At 50.0% G+C, this 20,536-nt stretch overlaps 1 protein-coding gene across 1 annotated transcript in view; it reads right to left on the reverse strand.

Moving 5' to 3' along the window:
• LOC129694365 (serine/threonine-protein phosphatase 2A 56 kDa regulatory subunit beta isoform-like) overlaps positions 1 to 11,610 on the reverse strand; it is a gene marked incomplete at its 3' end in the record, with an annotated part of 53,367 nt that extends 41,757 nt beyond the window's left edge. Inside the window, exon 1 of the mRNA XM_055631067.1 lies at positions 9,364 to 11,610. Within this exon, the coding sequence (XP_055487042.1) occupies positions 9,364 to 9,523 (160 nt within the window). The remainder of the gene's footprint in view (positions 1 to 9,363) is intronic.
• Between the last annotated feature and the right edge of the window lie 8,926 nt (positions 11,611 to 20,536).

Here is a 20,536-nt window from a genome sequence, read left to right on the forward strand (position 1 = left end):
GGGGGTTTGCAGGAGGGGGGGGGGAGTTTGCAGAGAGGGGGGGAGTTTGCAGAGAGAGGGGGGGAGTTTGCAGAGAGGGGGGGAGTTTGCAGAGGGGGGGGGGGAGGGGGGGGAGTTTGCAGAGAGGGGGGGGGAGTTTGCAGAGAGGGGGGGAGTTTGCAGAGAGGGGGAGTTTGCAGAGAGGGGGGGGGCAGAGAGGGGGGAGTTGCAGAGAGGGGGGAGTTTGCAGGGGGGGGGGGGAGTTTGCAGAGAGGGGGGGAGTTTGCAGAGAGGGGGGGAGTTTGTTTGAGAGGGGGGGGGGTTTGGAGGGGGGGGGAGTTTGCAGAGAGAGGGGGGGGGGGGAGTTTGCAGAGAGGGGGGGAGTTTGCAGAGAGGGGGGGAGTTTGCAGAGAGGGGGGGGGGGGGAGTTTGCAGAGAGGGGGGGGAGTTTGCAGAGAGAGAGGGGGGGAGAGGAGTTTTGCAGAGAGGGGGGGGGGGGGGGGAGTTTGCAGAGAGGGGGGGGAGTTTGCAGAGGGGGGGGGGAGTTTGCAGAGAGGGGGGAGTTTGCAGGGGGGGGGGGGAGTTTGCAGAGAGGGGGGGAGTTTGCAGAGAGGGGGGGGGGAGGTTTGCAGAGGGGGGGGAGTTTGCAGAGAGGGGGGGAGTTTGCAGAGAGGGGGGGAGTTTGCAGAGAGAGGGGGGGAGTTTGCAGAGAGGGGGGGTTGCAGAGAGGGGGGGGAGTTTGCAGAGAGAGGGGGGGAGTTTGCAGAGAGGGGGGGAGTTTGCAGAGAGGGGGGGGGAGTTTGCAGAGAGGGGGGGAGTTTGCAGAGAGGGGGGGAGTTTGCAGAGAGGGGGGGGGAGGGGGGGGAGTTTGCAGAGAGGGGGAGTTTGGGGGGGGGGGGAGTTTGCAGAGAGGGGGGAGTTTGCAGAGAGGGGGAGAGTTTGCAGAGAGGGGGGAGAGTTTGCAGAGAGGGGGGAGTTTGCAGAGAGGGGGGGAGTTTGCAGAGGGGGGAGAGTTTTCAGAGAGGGGGAGAGTTTTGGGGAGAGTGTGGAGGGGGGGGAGAGGGGTGGGGGGAGAGAGGGGTGGGGAGGAGAGAGTGGGGAGGGGGGGGTAGGGGGAGAGGTGGAAGAGGGACAGAGGGGTAGGGGGAAGGGGGGGGAGGGAGAGAGGGAAGGGGGTGGGATAGAGAGGCAAGGGGGTGGGGGAGAGAGGGATGGGGGTGGGAGGAGGAGGGGGAGATGGAGAGGGGGAGGAGAGAGGGCTGGGGGAGGGGAGGAGAGAGGGGGAGTGAGGTGTGGGGTAGGGGGGAGATGGGGGTACCACCATGAGGTACCACCTCCAGTTTGGAATTCCAATTTGGAATATTTTGGAGGACCAAGAACCAAGAAGGAAAAGAGGAACGTTGGAATTCACACCTGCGGATCTCTGAAGGATGGGTCATTAAGTTGGTCGTTGATATACACAGAGAAGGGTCTCGACCCGAAACGTCACCCATTCATTCCCTCCAGAGATGCTGCCTGTCCCGCTGAGTTACTCCAGTATTTTGTGTCTTCAGTGTAAACCAGCCTCTGCAGTTCCTTCCTCTACGAAGCACTTTCTTTCCTTGATTATCAGACGTTGTGGAGATTGGTTTATGATCGTCACGTGGCAGTGGAGACCCTTGTTTGCGCGCTACGCAGTCAACTCATCCCGTACATGAGAATAATTCATCCCCACACAAGCACAACACGGTGGCGCAGCGGTAGAGATGCTGCCTTACAGCGCTTCTACCACCAGAATTAGGCCATTCGGCCCATCAAGTCAACCTCGCCATTCAATCACGGCTGATCTATCTCTCCCTCTCAACCCCATTCTCCTGCCTTCTCCCCGTAACCCCTGACACCCGCACTGATCGAGAATCTGAGGGGGGGGGGATCTTATGTGAAACAGATGGACGACAGATGGCACAATGGGCTAAGTGTTCGGCTGGCGACCGGAAGGTAGCCGGTTCTAATCCCGCTTGGAGTGCATACTGTCGTTGTGTCCTTGGGGCAAGACACTTCACCCACCTTTGCCTGTGTGTAAATGTAATGTAATTATGTGAAGCACTTTGGGGTCAATGCAAGTTGACTAAAAATGTGCTATATAAATAAGATTATTATTATTATTATTAAATAACATTATTATTATAGAAACTTACAAAATTCTTAAGGGGTTGGACAGGCTAGATGCAGGAAGATTGTTCCCGATGTTGGGGAAGTCCAGAACAAGGTGTCACACAGTTTAAGGATAAGGGGGAAATCTTTTAGGACCGAGATGAGAAAAACATTTTTTTTTCCCACACACAGAGAGTGGTGAATCTGCGGAATTCTCTGCCACAGAAGGTAGTCGAGGCCACAGTTCATTGGCTATATTTAAGAGGGAGTTAGATGTGGCCCTTGTGGCTAAAGGGATCAGGGGGTATGGAGAGAAGGCAGGTACAGGATACTGGGTTGGATGATCAGCCACTATATTTAAGAGGGAGTTAGATGTGGCCCTTGTGGCTAAAGGGATCAAGGGGTATGGAGAGAAGGCAGGTAAAGGATACTGAGTTGGATGATCAGCCATGATCACATTGAATGGCGGTGCAGGCTCGAAGGGCCGAATGGCCTACTCCTGCACCTAATTTCTATGTTTCTATGTAAAATACCCATTGACTTGGCTGCCACAGTCGTCTGTGACAATGTCTTTATAGAGGTGTACAAGATCAAGAGAGGAATAGATCGGGTAGATGCACAGAGTCCCTTGCCCAGAGTAGAGGAATCGAGGACCAGAGGACCTAGGTTTCAGGTGAAGGGGAATAGATTTAATAGGAACCCGAGGTGCAACGTTTTCACACAAGGTGGTGGGGGGGGGGGGGGGGGGTGCTGCTGTTAAAGCTTGCCTCCGGTCTGGAATAACAAACACCATCAGACAAGGACAGAGGAGGTGGTTGAGGCAGATGCAATCACAACATTTAATAAACATGGTAAATGGATGGGACAGGTTTTGAGGGAAATGCAGACTGGTTGCAGCATGTTGGTCGGTGTGGGCATGTTGGACCTGTTTCCTGCATGTATGACTCAGACTATGAATACCCATGCTGAACATGACACCTGGTTTAAACTAATCTCCCCTGCCGGCATGTGTCCTTCCATTCCCTACATAGCCATGCGCCGATCTCAACACCTCTTAAACACCACTGTCTTATCTATTGCCATCACTACCCTTGGCAGCATGTTCCCGCACTCACCACTGTGTGGAGAAAAACGTGCCCCATACATCTCCTTTGAACTCTGCCCCTCCCACCCGAAAGAATTTCCATTGATGTGCAAGTGATCAATAAAACTGATTGATTGATTGAGCTGCCCATCTAAAAACCAAGTTTTAATTTTAGATACAGCGCAGAAACAGGGTCTTTATCCCACCGGGTTTGCACCGACCAGCGATCCCCGCAGACTAACCCTACCCTACACACACAGGGGACATATACATAACGTAACCCTACACACACTGGGGACATTTACATAATGCTACCCTACACACACTGGGGACATTTACATTCATACCAAGCCAATTAACCTGCAATCCGGCACGTCTTTGGAGTGTGGGAGGAAACCGGAGCACCCAGAGAAAACCCACGTTGGTCACGGGGGGAAAAACGTACAAACTCCGTGCAGACAGCACCCGTAGTCAGGATGTAACCTGGGTCTGTGGCGCTGTGAGGCAGCAGCTCTACCCGCTGCGCCATTGCTCCGCCCACTCACACGACACTTTCTCTGCACCTGTAACCTTACATGCACGATTTTCTCCCTTTTATTTAGAAATACAGCGCGGGAAACAGGCCCTTCGGCCCACCGAGTCCGTGCCGACCGGCCATCCCAGCACATTAACACTATCCTACACACACTAGCATTCATACCATGCCAATTAACCTACAAACCTCTTTGGAGTGTGGGAGGAAACGGAGGATCTAGGAGAAAACGCTCGCGGTCACGGAGGAAGAACGCACAAACTCCGCACAGACAGCACCGGTAGTTGGGATCGAACCCGGGTCTCTGGCACTGAGAGCGCTGTAAGGCAGCAACTCTACCGCTGCGCCACAATGTTGTGCTTGTGTGGGGTTTCATTATTCTCATGTACAGGATGAGTTGACTGCGTAGCGGGCAATCAAGGGGCTCCATGCTTTTATGTTTTATGTTAAACTCTATAGTGTTGCGTTTATCTTATTTGTGAGCGACATGGTAACTCAAAGTTTACTGCACCAATTGGTGTGTGTGACAAAAAATGTCCTTTGTCCCTTGTCCATTTGTCCCACTGTTTCACAGTTCATCTGTCAATGATAAACCAATATACGCAATGTCGGATAATCAGTGCTTCGTAGAGGAAGGAACCGCAGAGGCTGGTTACACTGAAGATACAAAATGCTGGAGTAACTCAGCGGGACAGGCAGCATCTTTGGAGAGAAGGAATGCAAGACGTTTCAGGTCGAGACTCAGCTTGTACTCGCTAGAATTTAGAAGATTGAGGGAGGATCTTATAGAAACGTATAAAATTCTGAAGGGGTTGGACAGGCTAGATGCAGGAAGATTATTCCCGATGTTGGGGAAGTCCAGAACAAGGGGTCTCAGTTTAAGGATAAAGGGGGAAGTCTTTTAGGACCGAGATGAGAAAAACATTTTTCATACCGAGAGTGGTGAATCTGTGGAATTCTCTGCCACAGAAGGTAGTTGAGGCCACAGTTCATTGACTAGATTTAAGAGGGTTAGATGTGGCCCTTGTGGCTAAAGGGATCAGGGGGTACAGAGAGAAGGCAGGTATGGGATATTGATTTGGATGATCAGCCATGATCATATTGAATGGCAGTGCAGGCTCAAAGGGCCGAATGGCCTACTCCTGCACCTATTTTCTATGTTTCTATTAATGGTTTATGTATAACAATATATTTAATTTGAGGAACGGGGGTGCAAGGTAACGGGGTGTAACAGCGGGAGAGAGAGGGGGCAGATGCGAGTGGGAGACAGGGGAGAGCCAGAACACAGACCCGCGCCTCACCCGTAGCCAGGATCGAACCCGGGTCCCCGGCGCTGCCGAACCGCCACTGGACCGTGACCGTCCCCATCCCCCACTTGCATCTGCCCCCCTCGCTCTCGCTGTTACACCGCGCTCTCCGGGACCGGCTTGGCTCTGCCTGTCCCGACACTAAATCTATCCCCCTGCCTCACCTTAAGCCGATGGCCTCTGGTTCTCGATCATCATTGGCATTAAGCAGCCTTGTTATTTGCAAGTGACAGCATTCTGTTAAACACCCTCCCCAAAACCTCTCCGTCATTCTCGTGGCAGGATGAGCAGAACAGCACCCAACGCATCCTCTTCACCCTGCCCTCGGCAAGGCCAGCAGCATAATCAAGGACCAGTCTCACCCCACGGCCACTCCCTCTTCTCCCCTCTCCCATCAGGTAAGAGGTACAGAAGTGTGAAAACAAACGCACACACACACACACCTCCAGTTGTGAATCAGCCAAATAGCTGTGAATCTGTGGAGTTCTCTGCCTCAGGGGGACAATTCACTGGGTGCATTCAAAATAGGTCTCTTATGGCTAGTGGAGTCAGGGGATATGGGGAGAAGGCAGGAACGGGGTACTGATTGTGGATGAACAGCCATGATCACATTGAACAGTGCTGGCTCGGAGGGCTGAATGGCCTACTCCTGCACCTATTTTCTATGTATCTATGTAACTAAACAAAAATCTTTTCACTGTACACGGGACAATAATAGACTAAAGTGAACGTGATGTGTAGGAAAGAACTGCAGATGCTGGTTGTAAAGTTTACACCGAAGATAGACAAAATGCTGGAGCAAGCGAATTGCAGCGAAATGTGGACACAAATCAACCCTCGACTTCCTCATTCACAGACCACAGTCTGTACCTATTGGTGGAAGTGTGTCATCCTCGATAACAATCAGCACGGGAGCACATCAAGGCTGCATGCTCAGCCCCCCTGCTGTACTCACTCTATACTCATGACTGCGTAGCCGGTCATAGTGCGAACTCCATCATCAAGTTTGCTGACGACACCACTGTTGTGGGACGTATCACCGATGGCGATGAGTCAGAGTATAGAAGTGAGATCGACCGATTGACCAAGTGGTGCCAGCGCAACAACCTGGCTCTCAACACCAGCAAAACCAAGGGACTGATCGTGGACTTTGGAAGGGGTAGGATGGGGACCCACAGTCCCGTTTATATCAACAGGTCGATGGTGGAGAGGGTCAAGAGCTTCAAATTCCTGGGCGTGCACATCTCTGAAGATCTCTCCTGGTCCTTGAACACTGATGCAATTATAAAGAAAGCACATCAGCGCCTCTACTTCCTGAGAAGATTACGGAGAGTCGGTTTGTCAAGGAGGACTCTCTCTAACTTCTACAGGTGCACAGTAGAGAGCATGCTGACCGGTTGCATCGTGGCTTGGTTCGGCAACTTGAGCGCCCAGGAGTGGAAAAGACTGCAAAAGGTTGTAAACACTGCCCAGTCCATCATCGGCTCTGACCTCCCCACCATCGAGGGGATCTATCGCAGTCGCTGCCTCAAAAAGCCTGCTAGCAACATCAAGGACCCACATCATCCTGGCCACTTACTCATCTCCCCGCTGCCTTCAGGTAGAAGGTACAGGAGCCTGAAATCTGCAACATCCAGCTTCAAGAACAGCTTCTTCCCTACAGCCATCAGGCTATTAAACTCAACTCAAACAAAATCCAGACACAAAATGCTGGAGTAACTCAGCAGGACAAGAAGCATCTCTGGAGTGAAGGAATGGGTGACATTTCAAGTCGAGACCCTTCTTCAGACTGATCATTCCTACACACAAACCAACCTCAATAGACAATAGGTGCAGGAGTAGGCCATTTGGCCCTTCAAGCCAGCACCGCCATTCATTGTGATCATGGCTGATCATCCACAATCAGTACCCCGTTCCTGCCTTCTCCCCAAATCCCCTGACTCCACTAACTTCAAGAGCCCCATATAGCTCTCTCTTGAAAGTATCCAGAGAACCAGACTCCACCGCCCTCTGAGGCAGGGAATTCCACAGAATTTCCGCATCTCCTCCTAAAAGGCTTACCCCTTATTCTTAAACTGTGGCCCCTGGTTCTGGACTCCCCAACATCAGGAACATGTTTCCTGCCTCTAGCGTGTCCAAACCCTTAATAATCATATGTTTCAATAAGATGCCCTCTCATCCTTCTAAATTCCAGAGTGTACAAGCCCAGCCACTCCATTCTCTCAGCATACGACAGTCCTGCCATCCTGAGAATTAACCTTGAGAACCTGCGCTGCACTCCCTCAATAGCAAGAATGTCCTTCCTCACATTTGGAGACCAAAACTGTACACAATACTCCAGATGTGGTCTCACTAACCATATAACCATATAACAATTACAGCACGGAAACAGGCCATCTCGACCCTTCTAGTCCGTGCCGAACACATAATCTCCCCTAGTCCCATATACCTGCGCTCAGACCATAACCCTCCATTCCCTTCCCATCCATATAACTATCCAATTTATTTTTAAATGATAAAAACGAACCTGCCTCCACCACCTTCACTGGAAGCTCATTCCACACAGCTACCACTCTCTGAGTAAAGAAGTTCCCCCTCATGTTACCCCTAAACTTCAGTCCCTTAATTCTCATGTCATGTCCCCTTGTTTGAATCTTCCCTACTCTCAGTGGGAAAAGCTTTTCCACGTCAACTCTGTCTATCCCTCTCATCATTTTAAAAACCTCTATCAAGTCCCCCCTTAACCTTCTGCGCTCCAAAGAATAAAGCCCTAACTTGTTCAACCTTTCTCTGTAACTTAGTTGCTGAAACCCAGGCAACATTCTAGTAAATCTCCTCTGTACTCTCTCTATTTTGTTGACTAGGGCCCTGTACAACTGCAGGACCTTCCTTTGACTCCATTTACACCTCACGCTGCCTCGACAAGGCCAGCAGCATATTCAAGGACATGTTGCACCCTGACCACCCCCTCTTCTCCCCTCTCCCATCGGGCAAGAGGTACAGAAGTGTGGAAACACACACCACCAGATTCAGGGACAGTTTCTTCCCAACTGAACCATCCTACCACAACCAGAGAGCAGTGCTGAACTACCATCTTACCTCTTTGGTGACCCTCGAACTATCATTGATTGGACTTTGCTGGCTTTACCTTGCACTAAACGTTATTGGCTTAATCTTGTATCTGTACACTGCAAATGGATCGATTGTAATCATGTATTGTCTTTCCGCTGACTGGTTGGCACGCAACAAACAATTAGTCCACATAGACAAAAAATGCTGGAGAAACTCAGCGGGTGAGACAGCATCTATGGAGAGAAGGAACTGGAGACCACACCTGGAGTATTGTGTGCAGTTTTGGTCTCCAAATTTGAGGAAGGACTTTCCTGGGATGCCGGGACTGTCATATGCTGAGAGAATAGAGCGGCTGGGCTTGTGAACTCTGGTCTTGAGACCCAAAATGTCGCCAATTCCTTCTCTCCATAGATGCTGCCTCACCCCCTGAGTTTCTCAAGAATTTGTTGTCTACCTTCGATTTTTCTAGCATCTGCAGTTCTTTCTTAAACTCTTAATAATTTCACTATAATCAGTAATGATTAGTACGGGTGTCAGAGGTTATGGGGAGAAGGCAGGAGAATGGGGTTAGGAGGGCGAGACAGATAGAAACATAGAAAATAGGTGTAGGAGTAGGCCATTCGGCCCTTCGAGGCTGCACTGCCATTCAATATGATCATGGCTGATTATCCAACTCAGTATCCTGTACCTGCCTTCTCTCCATACCCCCTGACCCCTTTAGCCACAAGGGCCACATCTAACTCCCTCTTAAATATAGCCAATGAACTGGCCTCAACTGCCTTCTGCAGCAGAGAATTCCAGAGATTCACCACTCACTGTGTGAAAAATGTTTTCCTCTTCTCGGTCCTAAAAGATTTCCCCCTTATCCTTAAACTGTGACCCCTTGTCCTGGACTTCCCCAACATCGGGAATAATCTTCCTGCATTTAGCCTGTCCAACCCCTTAAGAATTTTGTAAGTTTCTATAAGATCCCTCCTCAATCTTCCAAATTCTAGCGAGTACAAGCCGAGTCTATCCAGTCTTTCTTCATATGAAAGTCCTGATATCCCAGGAATCAGTCTGGTGAACCTTCTCTGTACTCCCTCTATGGCAAGAATGTCTTTCCTCAGATTAGGAGACCAAAACTGTACGCAATACTCCAGGTGTGGTCTGTACAACTGCCACTATTGAATGGCGGGGTAGACTTGATGGGCTGAATGGCCTAATTCTACTCCTGTACCTTGTGAAAGATGGTGAGATTGCATGGGACATCTTACCTTTCAGGAGGGGCAGGGGGGTCAGCTCCACTTGGCTGCTCTGGTAGCGGAATTGGGATGAGCCGTGGGATCTCCTCTGTCGCGCCCTCCGCACCGACTTGCGGCTGAATCCGTCGACCTTCTCTGCCGCCGTGATCGGCGACGTCACCTTGGGTTCCATGGGATGCACATAAACCGAGGAGCCCAACAGAATCCTGGCGTTCCCTGCCGCTCAGGGATGTGTGAGAGGGGAGGAGGGGGAAAACAAAAATCCGGGCCTCTAGCGCTCACTCTCCCACCGATCCCATCTCCCGGATTGGGAGAACGGAAAGGAATTTTTAAATTTTTTTTAAAAGGGGGAACGGAGACTTCCCACTTTGGCTTGATCCCGACCGCACCAGGTCTAAAATTCAGTCCTCATTTCAGAAAATCCGTCGAGTCTAAAAGCCAGTTCGTTTTTCTCCCTCACTGGGATTTTTTTTAATTTTAAATCGCAGTTCGGGAACGTCGGTAGACTCCCGTCGAGTTTTCCCAAACTAGCCCGGTTCCAGTGTTCCCAGTCGGCAGCCAGTCTTTTTATTAGCGACGTTTCCCGGATTGTTTCCCGGGTTTTTCCCCCCGATGCACCACTGGGATCTCTTTGCTAGGTTACGCTTTAGATTCCTGCTTCAATTCCCGACTTTTCGATTCCGGTGTGCGCCAGAGCGCTCCCAGTCTCCAGAGCTCCCTGGGGGTGGTGGCTACTGTTCCCTGGTACTAGGTTGCAGGATTTGGAAGACTGATTCTAGCAGCAGGGAAGAGAAAAAATAAATAAATAAATTGTTTTTCCCAGTCTCGTACGTTGGGGTACGTAAATTGTTCCCAGTCCTGTTGCTAGGGATAATTTAGCGTTCCCAGTTTCGTGCTCCTGGCTTCCTGCTTGGGAATAGCTTGGTGCTCCCAGTCCTGTGGCTCAGAATAAATGTATATTCCCAGCCCCGTAGCCGATACCTTAGCTTTGTCAGTCCAGTGTCCAATCTTATTTTGGTATTCCCAGTTCTCTCACGGGGATTATCTTGGTTCTCCCAGTCCCCGTGGATGGAATTTGCTCAGTATTCCCAGTCTTTCTGCTGGGTTTAGCACGGAGCGCCCGATCCTTTGGCTGAGATTAGCACAGTATTCCCAGCTATCTCACTGGGATTGGTTTGGTATTCCCAATTTTCTGTCTAGGATTATGACAGTTCTTCCAAATCCCTCACAGGGATTTATTCAGTATTCCCAGTTTTCTGACTGATATTAGTACGGCATTCACAGATCCCTCACAGGGATGTTCGGTGTTCGCAGTTTTCTGACTGGAATTAATATGTTATTTCCAAAATCCCTCACTGGGATTAGACCAGCATTCCCAGTTTTTCCACTGGGGATCAGCACGGTATTCCCAAATTCCTTACTGGGATTAGCACTATATTACCCGTTTTCTGTCCGGGATTAGCACAAAACTGCTCCCCAGTACACTATTCCCAGCGTTCTGTCCAGGGTTAGCACAATATTCCTACTTTTCTGTTCAGGATTAGTACAGTGCTCTCCTTTCTCTGCCCACAATGATTTCAGTATTCCCAATCTTCCGTTCAAATTCAGAACCTGTATTCCAAATTCTTCGCTGATTAGCACAGTATTCCTAGTTTTCCGCCCAGAATTCGCTTGTCATTCCCCGTTTTCCGTTCGGGATGATTGGCTGGCTTTCCCGGTTATTTTTTCGTTGTCCTGGATTAGCTCAGTATCCCCAGTTTTCCATTCAGGATGATCTCGGTAATCCCCATTTGCCTCACCGGGATTGGGACGATCTTCTCAGATTCCACTGGCATTCCCAGTTCTCCAAATCAGGCTCGGTATTCCCAGTTTTTCCCAGAGACTTTGAGGATAATCCGTCCAGAATGAATCAGCTCGGCGTTTGGTTTTCCGTTTTCGGGATATTCCCAGATTTGAAGCCAGAATTAGCACGGCATTCCCAGATTTGGCTCGGTCGGGATTCCGCCCGGGATGGTGTGAGCGGTTCTTCGGCCCGGGGTGATGAGGGAGGGTGGAGTGAGGGCGGGCCCGGGCTGCAGGGCTGTGTGGCCGGGCTGGAGAGGGAGGGAGAGCCGGGGCTTGCAGCGGCCGGGCCCCGGGGTGGGGTGAGGTGAGGTGCAGTGAGGAGGGCTGCACTGGGCCCCGGGGTGGGGTCTGGGGCTGCACTGGGCCCCGGGGTGGGGTCTGGGGCTGCACTGGGCCTCGGGGTGGGAGTGTTGCAGCGGGGCTGATGTCCGGGGGGAAACTGTGCAGCGCTCTGTGGCCCCGATGTTCTCCCTCCGCCGCCGCTGACACAATGTGACCCCCCCGCCCCTCCCCGCTCCACGTGACCCTCACCGCCGTCCCCCATTGGCCCAGCACCCCCCCTCCTGCGTCACCGCGCTCGCATTACGTCACCGCGCAGGCGCTGGGGCCGCCGGGGGTTGTAGTCTCAACACCAACTCAACCTCGGGCGCGCAGGCGCGGGGGCGTTGTAGTCCACGTTTTACGTCATCGCGCCCGAACTACGTCACCGCGCAGGCGCAGGGGCCGCCGGGGGTTGTAGTCTCAACACCAACGTCGTGTCGTCAACGCTGCCAACGTCTTACGTCATCGCGCTCGCATTACATCTCCGCCGCCGCAGCCGCGCAGGCGCGGAGGGACGAAGGACGGGTCGCTGGGCCCGCTGGGAGTTGTAGTCCCCCGCCCCGGGCGCGTTTGCCCTTGTCCTGCATGACATCATCACATCACCCCCCCACTCCACCCCAGCCTGAGCCCAAAGGGGGGGGGTTCAATTCCCACTCCCCCAACCAGCATTTTGCATTTAAAACAAATTCATATAGCGCTTTTTATCATTTAAAACCATACATATCCTGCATTTATACAGGTAGACAATATTTTCCAGCATCTGCAGTTCCTTCTTAAACACTGCATTTATATTCAAGTCAAGTCAAGTCACATTTATTTATATAGCACATTTAAAAAAACAACTCGTTGGCCAAAGTGCTTTACATTTGTTATAAGAATAGTATAAACAAACAAACTATCCACCTCGCTCAGTGGACATCAGGAAAGGCTTGGGAGCAGAGATAAGATTTTAGTCTTGACTTAAAGGGGCGGTTCTGATGGGAAAGGGGGATGCTGTTCCACAGTCTAGGGGCTGCAACCGCAAAGGCGCGGTCGGTCGCCCCTGAGCTTATGCCTAGACCGCGGGATATTCAGCAGCCCCAAGTCGGCCGATCTGAGGGACCTGCAGGTGGAGTGGTGGGGTGAGAAGACTTTTAATGTAGGAGGGGGCAAGCCCATTGAGTGCTTTGTAGACATAGAGGAGGGTCTTTTTTGCATCTTTGTTGCATTTAAAACAAATTCAACCTGCATTTATAGAGCACCTTTTCCAGGAGCAACCTTTTGCATTTAAACCAAACATACCCTGCATTTATTTAGCACCATTTTACAATGTGGAACCAAAGAAGAACTAATTACATGTGATAGAAGCAGAATTAGGCAATTCGGTCCATCGAGTCTACTCCGCCATTCGATCATCTATCCCTTTTCTCCAGAGATGCTGTCTGACTCGCTAAGTTACTCCAGCGATTTGTGTCTATCTCCACCTATCACTTGCCTGTCTTTGTCCTGCCCTCTCCTCGCTTCCTTCCCCCCCCCCACCACCCCCACCCCCCCCCCCATCCATCCCATCTCTACAATCAGTCTGAAGACGGGTCCCGACCCGAAACGCCACCCATCCATGTTCTTGGTGAGACCACACCTGGAGTATTGCGTACAGTTTTGGTCTCCAAATCTGAGGAAGGACATTATTGCCATAGAGGGAGTGCAGAGACGGTTCACCAGACTGATTCCTGGGATGGCAGGACTGTCTTATGAAGAAAGACTAGATAGACTTGGTTTATACTCTCTAGAATTTAGGAGATTGAGAGGGGATCTTATAGAAACTTACAACATTCTTAAGGGGTTGGACAGGCTAGATGCAGGAAGATTGCTCCCGATGTTGGGGAAGTCCAGGGCAAGGGGACACAGCTTAAGGATAAGGGGGAAATCCTTTAAAACCGAGATGAGAAGAACTTTTTTCACACAGAGAGTGGTGAATCTCTGGAACTTTCTGCCACAGAAGGTAGTTGAGGCCAGTTCATTGGCTATATTTAAGAGGGAGTTAGATGTGGCCCTTGTGGCTAAGGGGATCAGAGGGTATGGAGAGAAGGCAGGTACGGGATACTGAGTTGCATGATCAGCCATGATCATATTGAATGGCGGTGCAGGCTCGAAGGGCCAAATCGCCTTTCTATGATACCTTTAGCCACAAGGGCCACATCTAACTCCCTCTTAAATATAGCCAATAAACTGGCCTCAACTACCTTCTGTGACAGAGAATTCCACAGATTCACCACTCTCTGTGTAAAAAATGATTTTCTCATCTCGGTCCTAATAGATTTCCCCCTTATCCTTAAACTGTGACCCTTTTTTCTGGACTTCCCCAACATCGGGAACAATCTTCCTGCATCTAGCCTGTCCGACCCCTTAAGAATTTTGTAAGTTTCTATAAGATCCCCCCTCAATCTTCTAAATTCTTGCGTGTACAAGCCGAGTCTATCCAGTCTTTCTTCATATGAAAGTCCTGCCATCCCAGGAATCAGTCTGGTGAACCTTCTCTGTACTCCCTCTATGGCTCTATTCCTCCTAGTCCTTACCTTTCACCCCATCAGCCGTCGCATACAACACATAATCCTCCGACATTTTCGCCACCTCCAACGGGATCCCACCGCTAGTCACATCTTCCCATCTCCACCCCTTTCCACATTCCGCAGAGACCTTTCCCTCCGCAACTCCTTGGTTAATTCGTCCCTTCCCAACCCAAACCACCCCCTCCCCAGGTACCTTCCCCCTGCAACCGCAGGAGATGCAACACCTGTCCTTATACCTCCCCCTCGACTCTGTCCAGGGACCCCGACAGTCCTTTCAGGTGAGGCAGAGGTTCACTTGCACCTCCTCCAACCTCATCTACTGTATCCGCTGTTCAAGATGTGGACTCTTATACATCGGCGAGACCAAACGCAGACTGGGCGATGGTTTCGCTGAACACCTTCCCTCAGCCGGCCTGGACCTTCCTGATCTCCCGGTTGCCAAACAATTTAATTCAGCTTCCCAGGTGCACAGTAGAGAGCATGCTGACCGGTTGCATCGTGGCTTGGTTCGGCAACTTGAGCGCCCTGGAGCGGAAAAGACTACAAAAAGTAGTAAACACTGCCCAGTCCATCATTGGCTCTGACCTCCCCACCATCGAGGGGATCTATCGCAGTCGCTGCCTCAAAAAGGCTGGCAGCATCATCAAAGGACCCACACACCATCCTGGCCACACACTCATCTCCCCGCTGCCATCGGGTAGAAGGTGCAGGAGCCTGAAATCTGCAACATCCAGGTTCAGGAATAGCTGCTTCCCCACAGCCACCAGGCTATTAAACTCAACTCAAACAAAACTCTGAACATTAATAGCCCATTGCACTTTATCTGTTTATTTATGTGTGTGTGTATTTATATATTGAATGGTTTATGGACACGCTGATCTGTTCTGTATTTATGCCTACTATATTCTGTTGTGCTGAAGCAAAGCAAGAATTTAATTGTCCTATACAGGGACACATGACAATAAACTCTCTTGAATCTTGAATCCATTCCCACACTATATCCTTTCTGTCCTGGGCCTTCTCCATTGTCAGAGTGAGGCTAAATACAAACTGGAGGAACTTGTCCATTGGAGCAGAATTAGGCCATTCGACCCATCGAGGCCAGCACGGTGGCGTTTGCGGTAAAGCTTCTGCCTTGCAGCGCCGGAGACCCGGGTTTGACCCCGACTACGGGCGCTGTCTGTACGGAGTTGTACGTTCTCCCCGCGACCTGCGTGGGGTTTTCTCCGAGATCTACGGTTTCCTCCCACACTCCAAGGACGTGCAGGTTTGTAGGTTAATTGGCTTGGTGTATGTGTAACTTGTCCCTAGTGTGTGTGGGATAGTGTTAGTGTGCGGGGATCGCTGGTCGGCACGGACTCGGTGGGCTGAAGGGCCTGTTTCCGCGCTGTATCTCTAAACTAAACTAAAGTCTACTCCACAATTCAATCATGGCTGATCTATCTCTCCCTCTCAACCCCATTCTCCTGCCTTCTCCCCTTAGCCCCTGACACCCGTACTAATCATTGCATGGAAGAAGTCCATTTGGCCCACTGAGTCCATTCTGGCCCACCAGACCATCTTGAACTGAATTGAAGGATATTTTTGCTTGTTTGTCTTAAATTAGAACACTCGGCTGGTTCTATTCTTCAAAGACGTCTTTAGATCCTGATTTCTCTTGGGTGGGAACTTTTGTCATGGAAAAGACGTTCTCCTTTTTTGGTCTACAGCTTTTCAATTCAATTCAATTCAATTCAATTTATTTGTCATTTGGCCCCTTGAGGTCCAAACGAAATGACGTTTCTGCAGCCATACATTACAAACACATAGACCCAAGACACAACATAATTTACATAAACATCCATCACATCGCTGTGATGGAAGGCCAAAAAAACTTATCTCTCCACTGCACTCTCCCCCCCCCCCCCCCCCGATGTCAGAGTCAAAGTCAAAGCCCCCGGCGATTGTCCCGCGGCCATTAAAGCCACGCCGGGTGATGCAAGGTCGCACACCGGGTTCTTGATGTTAGAGCTCCCGGCGTGCGCTCGCAGAGTCCCGCAGCCATTCCGAGCCGCGCGGGGCAGTGATGTCAGGCCACGCTCCAGGAGCTCTTCAACCCCGCAATTCGGGCGGGAGAAGTCGCCGTTGCAGGAGCCCTGAAAAGCGGTCCCCCTCCAGGGAACGGCGGGCTCCCGGTGCCGCCGTCCACCAGACCCGCAGTTGCAGCCTCCGAATCTCCGGAGGTCGGGCCGCAGCAGCAGCAGCGCTCCACCACCACCGCTCCACCCGCTCTGGACACGGCCAGCTCCGCGACGGTGAGGTGAGTCGCCGGCACCAGAGCTCCCGGTCTTCTCCTGTTGGAGGCCGCTCCTCGTTGCAGCCCCAACGACAACGGAGACCCGACAAAGAAAAGGTCGGGTCTCCCGTGCAGGGAGAGATTTAAAAGTTACACCCTTCCTCCCACCCCCCCCCCCCCCCCCCACCCCCCCCCCCCCCCCCCCACACACACACACCCAACAAAAAAATAACAAAAACTACATAAAAACATAGACAAAAAATAATAAAAACGCAGACGGGCTGCAGAGGCCGCTGCTGACGACAGTCGCGCCGCCTACCGGCGCCATCTCGGGTTAGGTTTAGATGTAGGTTTATTATCGAGATACAGTGAAAAGAGTGCAGGAAGGAACTGCAGATGCTGGTTTAAACCGAAGATAGACTCAAAAAGCAGGGAGGTTCTACTGCAGTTGTACAGGGCCTTGGTGAGACCACACCTGGAGTATTGCGTACAGTTTTGGTCTCCTAATCTGAGGAAAGACATTCTTGCCATAGAGGGAGTACAGAGAAGGTTCACCAGACTGATTCCTGGGATGGCAGGACTTTCATATGAAGAAAGACTGGATAGACTTGACTTGTACACGCTAGAATTGAATTAAAATTGATGAGAAAATCATTTTTTACACAGAGAGTGGTGAATCTGTGGAATTCTCTACCACAGAAGGTAGTTGAGGCCATAGTTCATTGACTATATTTAAGAGGGAGTTAGATGTGGCCCTTGGGGTTAAAGGGATCAGGGGGTATGGAGAGAAGGCAGGGATGGGATACTGAGTTGGATGATCAGCCATGATCATATCGAATGGCGGTGCAGGCTCGAAGGGGCGAATGGCCTCCTCCTGCACCTATTTTCTATGTTTCTATGTTTCCAAGATGCTTGATGAGAAGCTTTGAAGTTACCAAGGAACTGCCTGCCACTACTCTGTGTTCCTCAATGTTACCATAAACAAAATGTTTTGCTTGTGGCTATTTTTGCTTGTTTGTCTTAAATTAGAACACTCAGCTGGTTTTATTCTTCAAAGACGTCTTTAGTTTCTGATTTCTCTTGGGTGGGAACTTTTGTCATGGAAAAGACGTTCTCCTTTTTTGGTCCACAGCTCGGTTTAGGTTCAGATGTAGGTTTATTATCGAGATACAGTGAAAAGAGTGCAGGAAGGAACTGCAGATACTGGTTTAAACCGAAGATAGACACAAAAAGCTGGAGTAATTCAGCAGGAGAGGCAGCATCTCTGGAGAGAAGGAATAGGTGACGTTTCGGGTCGAGACCCTTCTTCAGACCGTATCAGTGTCCTTTTTTTAAAGTTTAGATTTGTTTGGACATGCAGCACGGAAACAGGCCCTTCGGCCCACCGAGCCCGCCCCGACCAGCGATCCCCGCACACCAACACTATCCCACACACACTAGGGACAATTTTACATTTGTACCAGGCCAATGAATGGACAAACCTGCACGTCTTTGGAGTGTGGGTGGAGACAGGAGATGCCGGAGAAAACGCACACAGGTCACGGGGAGAACGTACAAACTCCGTACAGACAGCACCCGTAGTCAGGATCGAACCCGGGTCTCCGGCGCGGTGAGGCAGCAACTCTACCGCTGCCTCCACCGCCCTCTGAGGCAGAGAATTCCACAGACTCACCACTCTCTGTGAGAAAAAGTGTTTCCTCGTCTCCGTTCTAAATGGCTTACCCCTTATTCTTAAACTATGTGGCCCCTGGTTCTGGACTCCCCCAACATTGGGAACATGTTTCCTGCCTCTAGCATGGCAAACCCTTAACAATCTTATATGTTTCAATGAGATCCCCTCTCTCTCACTCCCTCTCCCTCTGTCACCCCATTCTCCTGCCTTCTCCTCATAACCCCTGACACCCGCACTAATCAAGAATCTATCTCCGCCTTAAAAACATCCATTGACTCGGCCTCCACATCCTTCTGTGGCAATGAATTCCACAGATTCACCACCCTCTGACTAAAGAAATTCCTCCTCATCTTCCTAAGGGAACGTCCTTTAATTCTGAGGCTGTGACCTCTGTTCCCAGATTCATCCGTGAGTGGAAGCATGCTTTCCACATCCGCACCATCCAAGCCTTTCCATATATAACCATATAACAATTACAGCACGGAAACAGGCCATCTCGACCCTTCTAGTCCGTGCCGAACACGTATTCTCCCCTAGTCCCACACACCTGCGTTCAGACCATAACCCTCCATACCTTTCCCGTCTATATAACTATCCAATTTATTTTTAAATGATAAAATATCTCTATCACTCTCTCCCACCTTTTTCCTTATTTCCCTCTCCCTGCTCCACACTCTCCTCTCTTTTCCCCATCATTCTGTCTGGGACGTTATAAGACAATAAAACACGTGTGCAGGAACATCTTCAGACGGTGGTTTAAACCGAAGGTCGACGCCAAAAGCTGCAGTAGCTCAGCGGGACGGGCAGCGTCTCTGGAGAGAAGGAACGGGTGACATTTCAGGTCGAGACCCTTCTTCAGACTGAGAGTCACGGGAGAGGAAAACGAGAGATATAGACACTGATGTAGAGAGATACGGAACAATGACAATAAAGCACTTGACTCTTCTCTCCTATCTTATACCTTTCCCTCTCCCTGCTCCTCCCCTCTACTTCCTCTCTCTATCATTCTCTTCCTCCCAATTCAATTTTCATTCAATTTAAAAACTTTATTGGCATGATAAAAAAAAACATTGTTATATTGCCAAAGTATAAAACATGACATACATATTTAAAAGCCATAAGTATACAGTGCATGGATAGATATGTCCCTGTAGATAAACTCGCAATAGGCCTATAGCCCTTTATTGATGCTACACGTTCTTGCAGCTGTAAGCAGAAGGCCAACAACACAATAGCAAGTTTAGCAATTCAATATTAATTTCTTAGTGTCAGTTAATGTCAATTAGTGTGTGCGTACATATGTGCATGTTGGTCATTCACCGTCTCTCGGGCTATGGCATGCTGTTACGTATTGTGCACCAAGATGTGCCGTATTTCCTTCGCCAAGGATTATTATTAGTTTTGATGTATCATCTAGGTCTTTAAAATCAGGGGTTGCCTCACTGAGTTTGTCAAAGTATGCTTTCCTTGTTTTGCTCTCTCTTTCTCCCTCCCTACTCCCTTTTTCTCTGTCATTATCTATCTTTTCCCGACTTCTCTCTCCCTGCTCCTCACTCTCATTTCTCTTCTCTATCACTCTCTTCCTCCCATTTTTTTTTTCTCTTTCCATACTTTCATTTCTCCATTATTCTCTCCTCCAGTATCTTTTTCCCTATTTCTCTCTCCCTGCTCCCTGAGAAACAAATGATAAAATAGGTGCAGGACTAGCAGCCTACGCTGCACTTCCTCAATAGCAAGAATGTCCTTCCTCAAATTAGGAGACCAAAAACTGCACACAATGCTCCTCCCACCCTGGCCACAAACTCTTTGAATCACTTCCCTCTGGAAGGCGACTCCGGACTGTCAAAGTTGCCACAGCCAGACATAAAAACAGCTTTTTTTCCACGAGTAGTTGCTCTACTCAATAACCAAATATCTGTAGCCTCCTTTTCCTCTGGTATTTTATTTAATCCACATATTTAATCAATAATGTTTTATTATTAATGTTTAATGTTTTATGTATCATTCTTAAATGTGACTGTATGTCATGTTTTCACTTGTGGGCGGAGCACCAAGGCAAATTCCTTGTATGTGAATATTTGGTCAATAAACTTATTCATTCATTCATTAACCATATAACAATTACAGCACGGAAACAGGCCATCTCGGCCCTACAAGTCAGTGCCGAACAATTATTTTCCCCTAGTCCCATCTACCTGCACTCAGACCATAACCCTCCATTCCTTTCCCATCCATACACCTATCCAATTTATTTTTAAATTATAACATAGAAACATAGAAATTAGGTGCAGGAGTAGGCCATTCGGCCCTTCGAGCCTGCACCGCCATTCAATATGATCATGGCTGATCATCCAACTCAGTATCCCGTACCTGCCTTCTCTCCATACCCCCTGATCCCCTTAGCCACAAGGGCCACATCTAACTCCCTCTTAAATATAGCCAATGAACTGGCCTCAACTACCCTCTGTGGCAGAGAGTTCCAGATAAAATCGAACCTGCCTCCACCACTTCCACTGGAAGCTC

The sequence above is a fragment of the Leucoraja erinacea genome, unplaced genomic scaffold (assembly GCF_028641065.1).
Source record: "Leucoraja erinacea ecotype New England unplaced genomic scaffold, Leri_hhj_1 Leri_637S, whole genome shotgun sequence".
Classification (NCBI taxonomy): Eukaryota; Metazoa; Chordata; class Chondrichthyes; order Rajiformes; family Rajidae; genus Leucoraja; species Leucoraja erinaceus.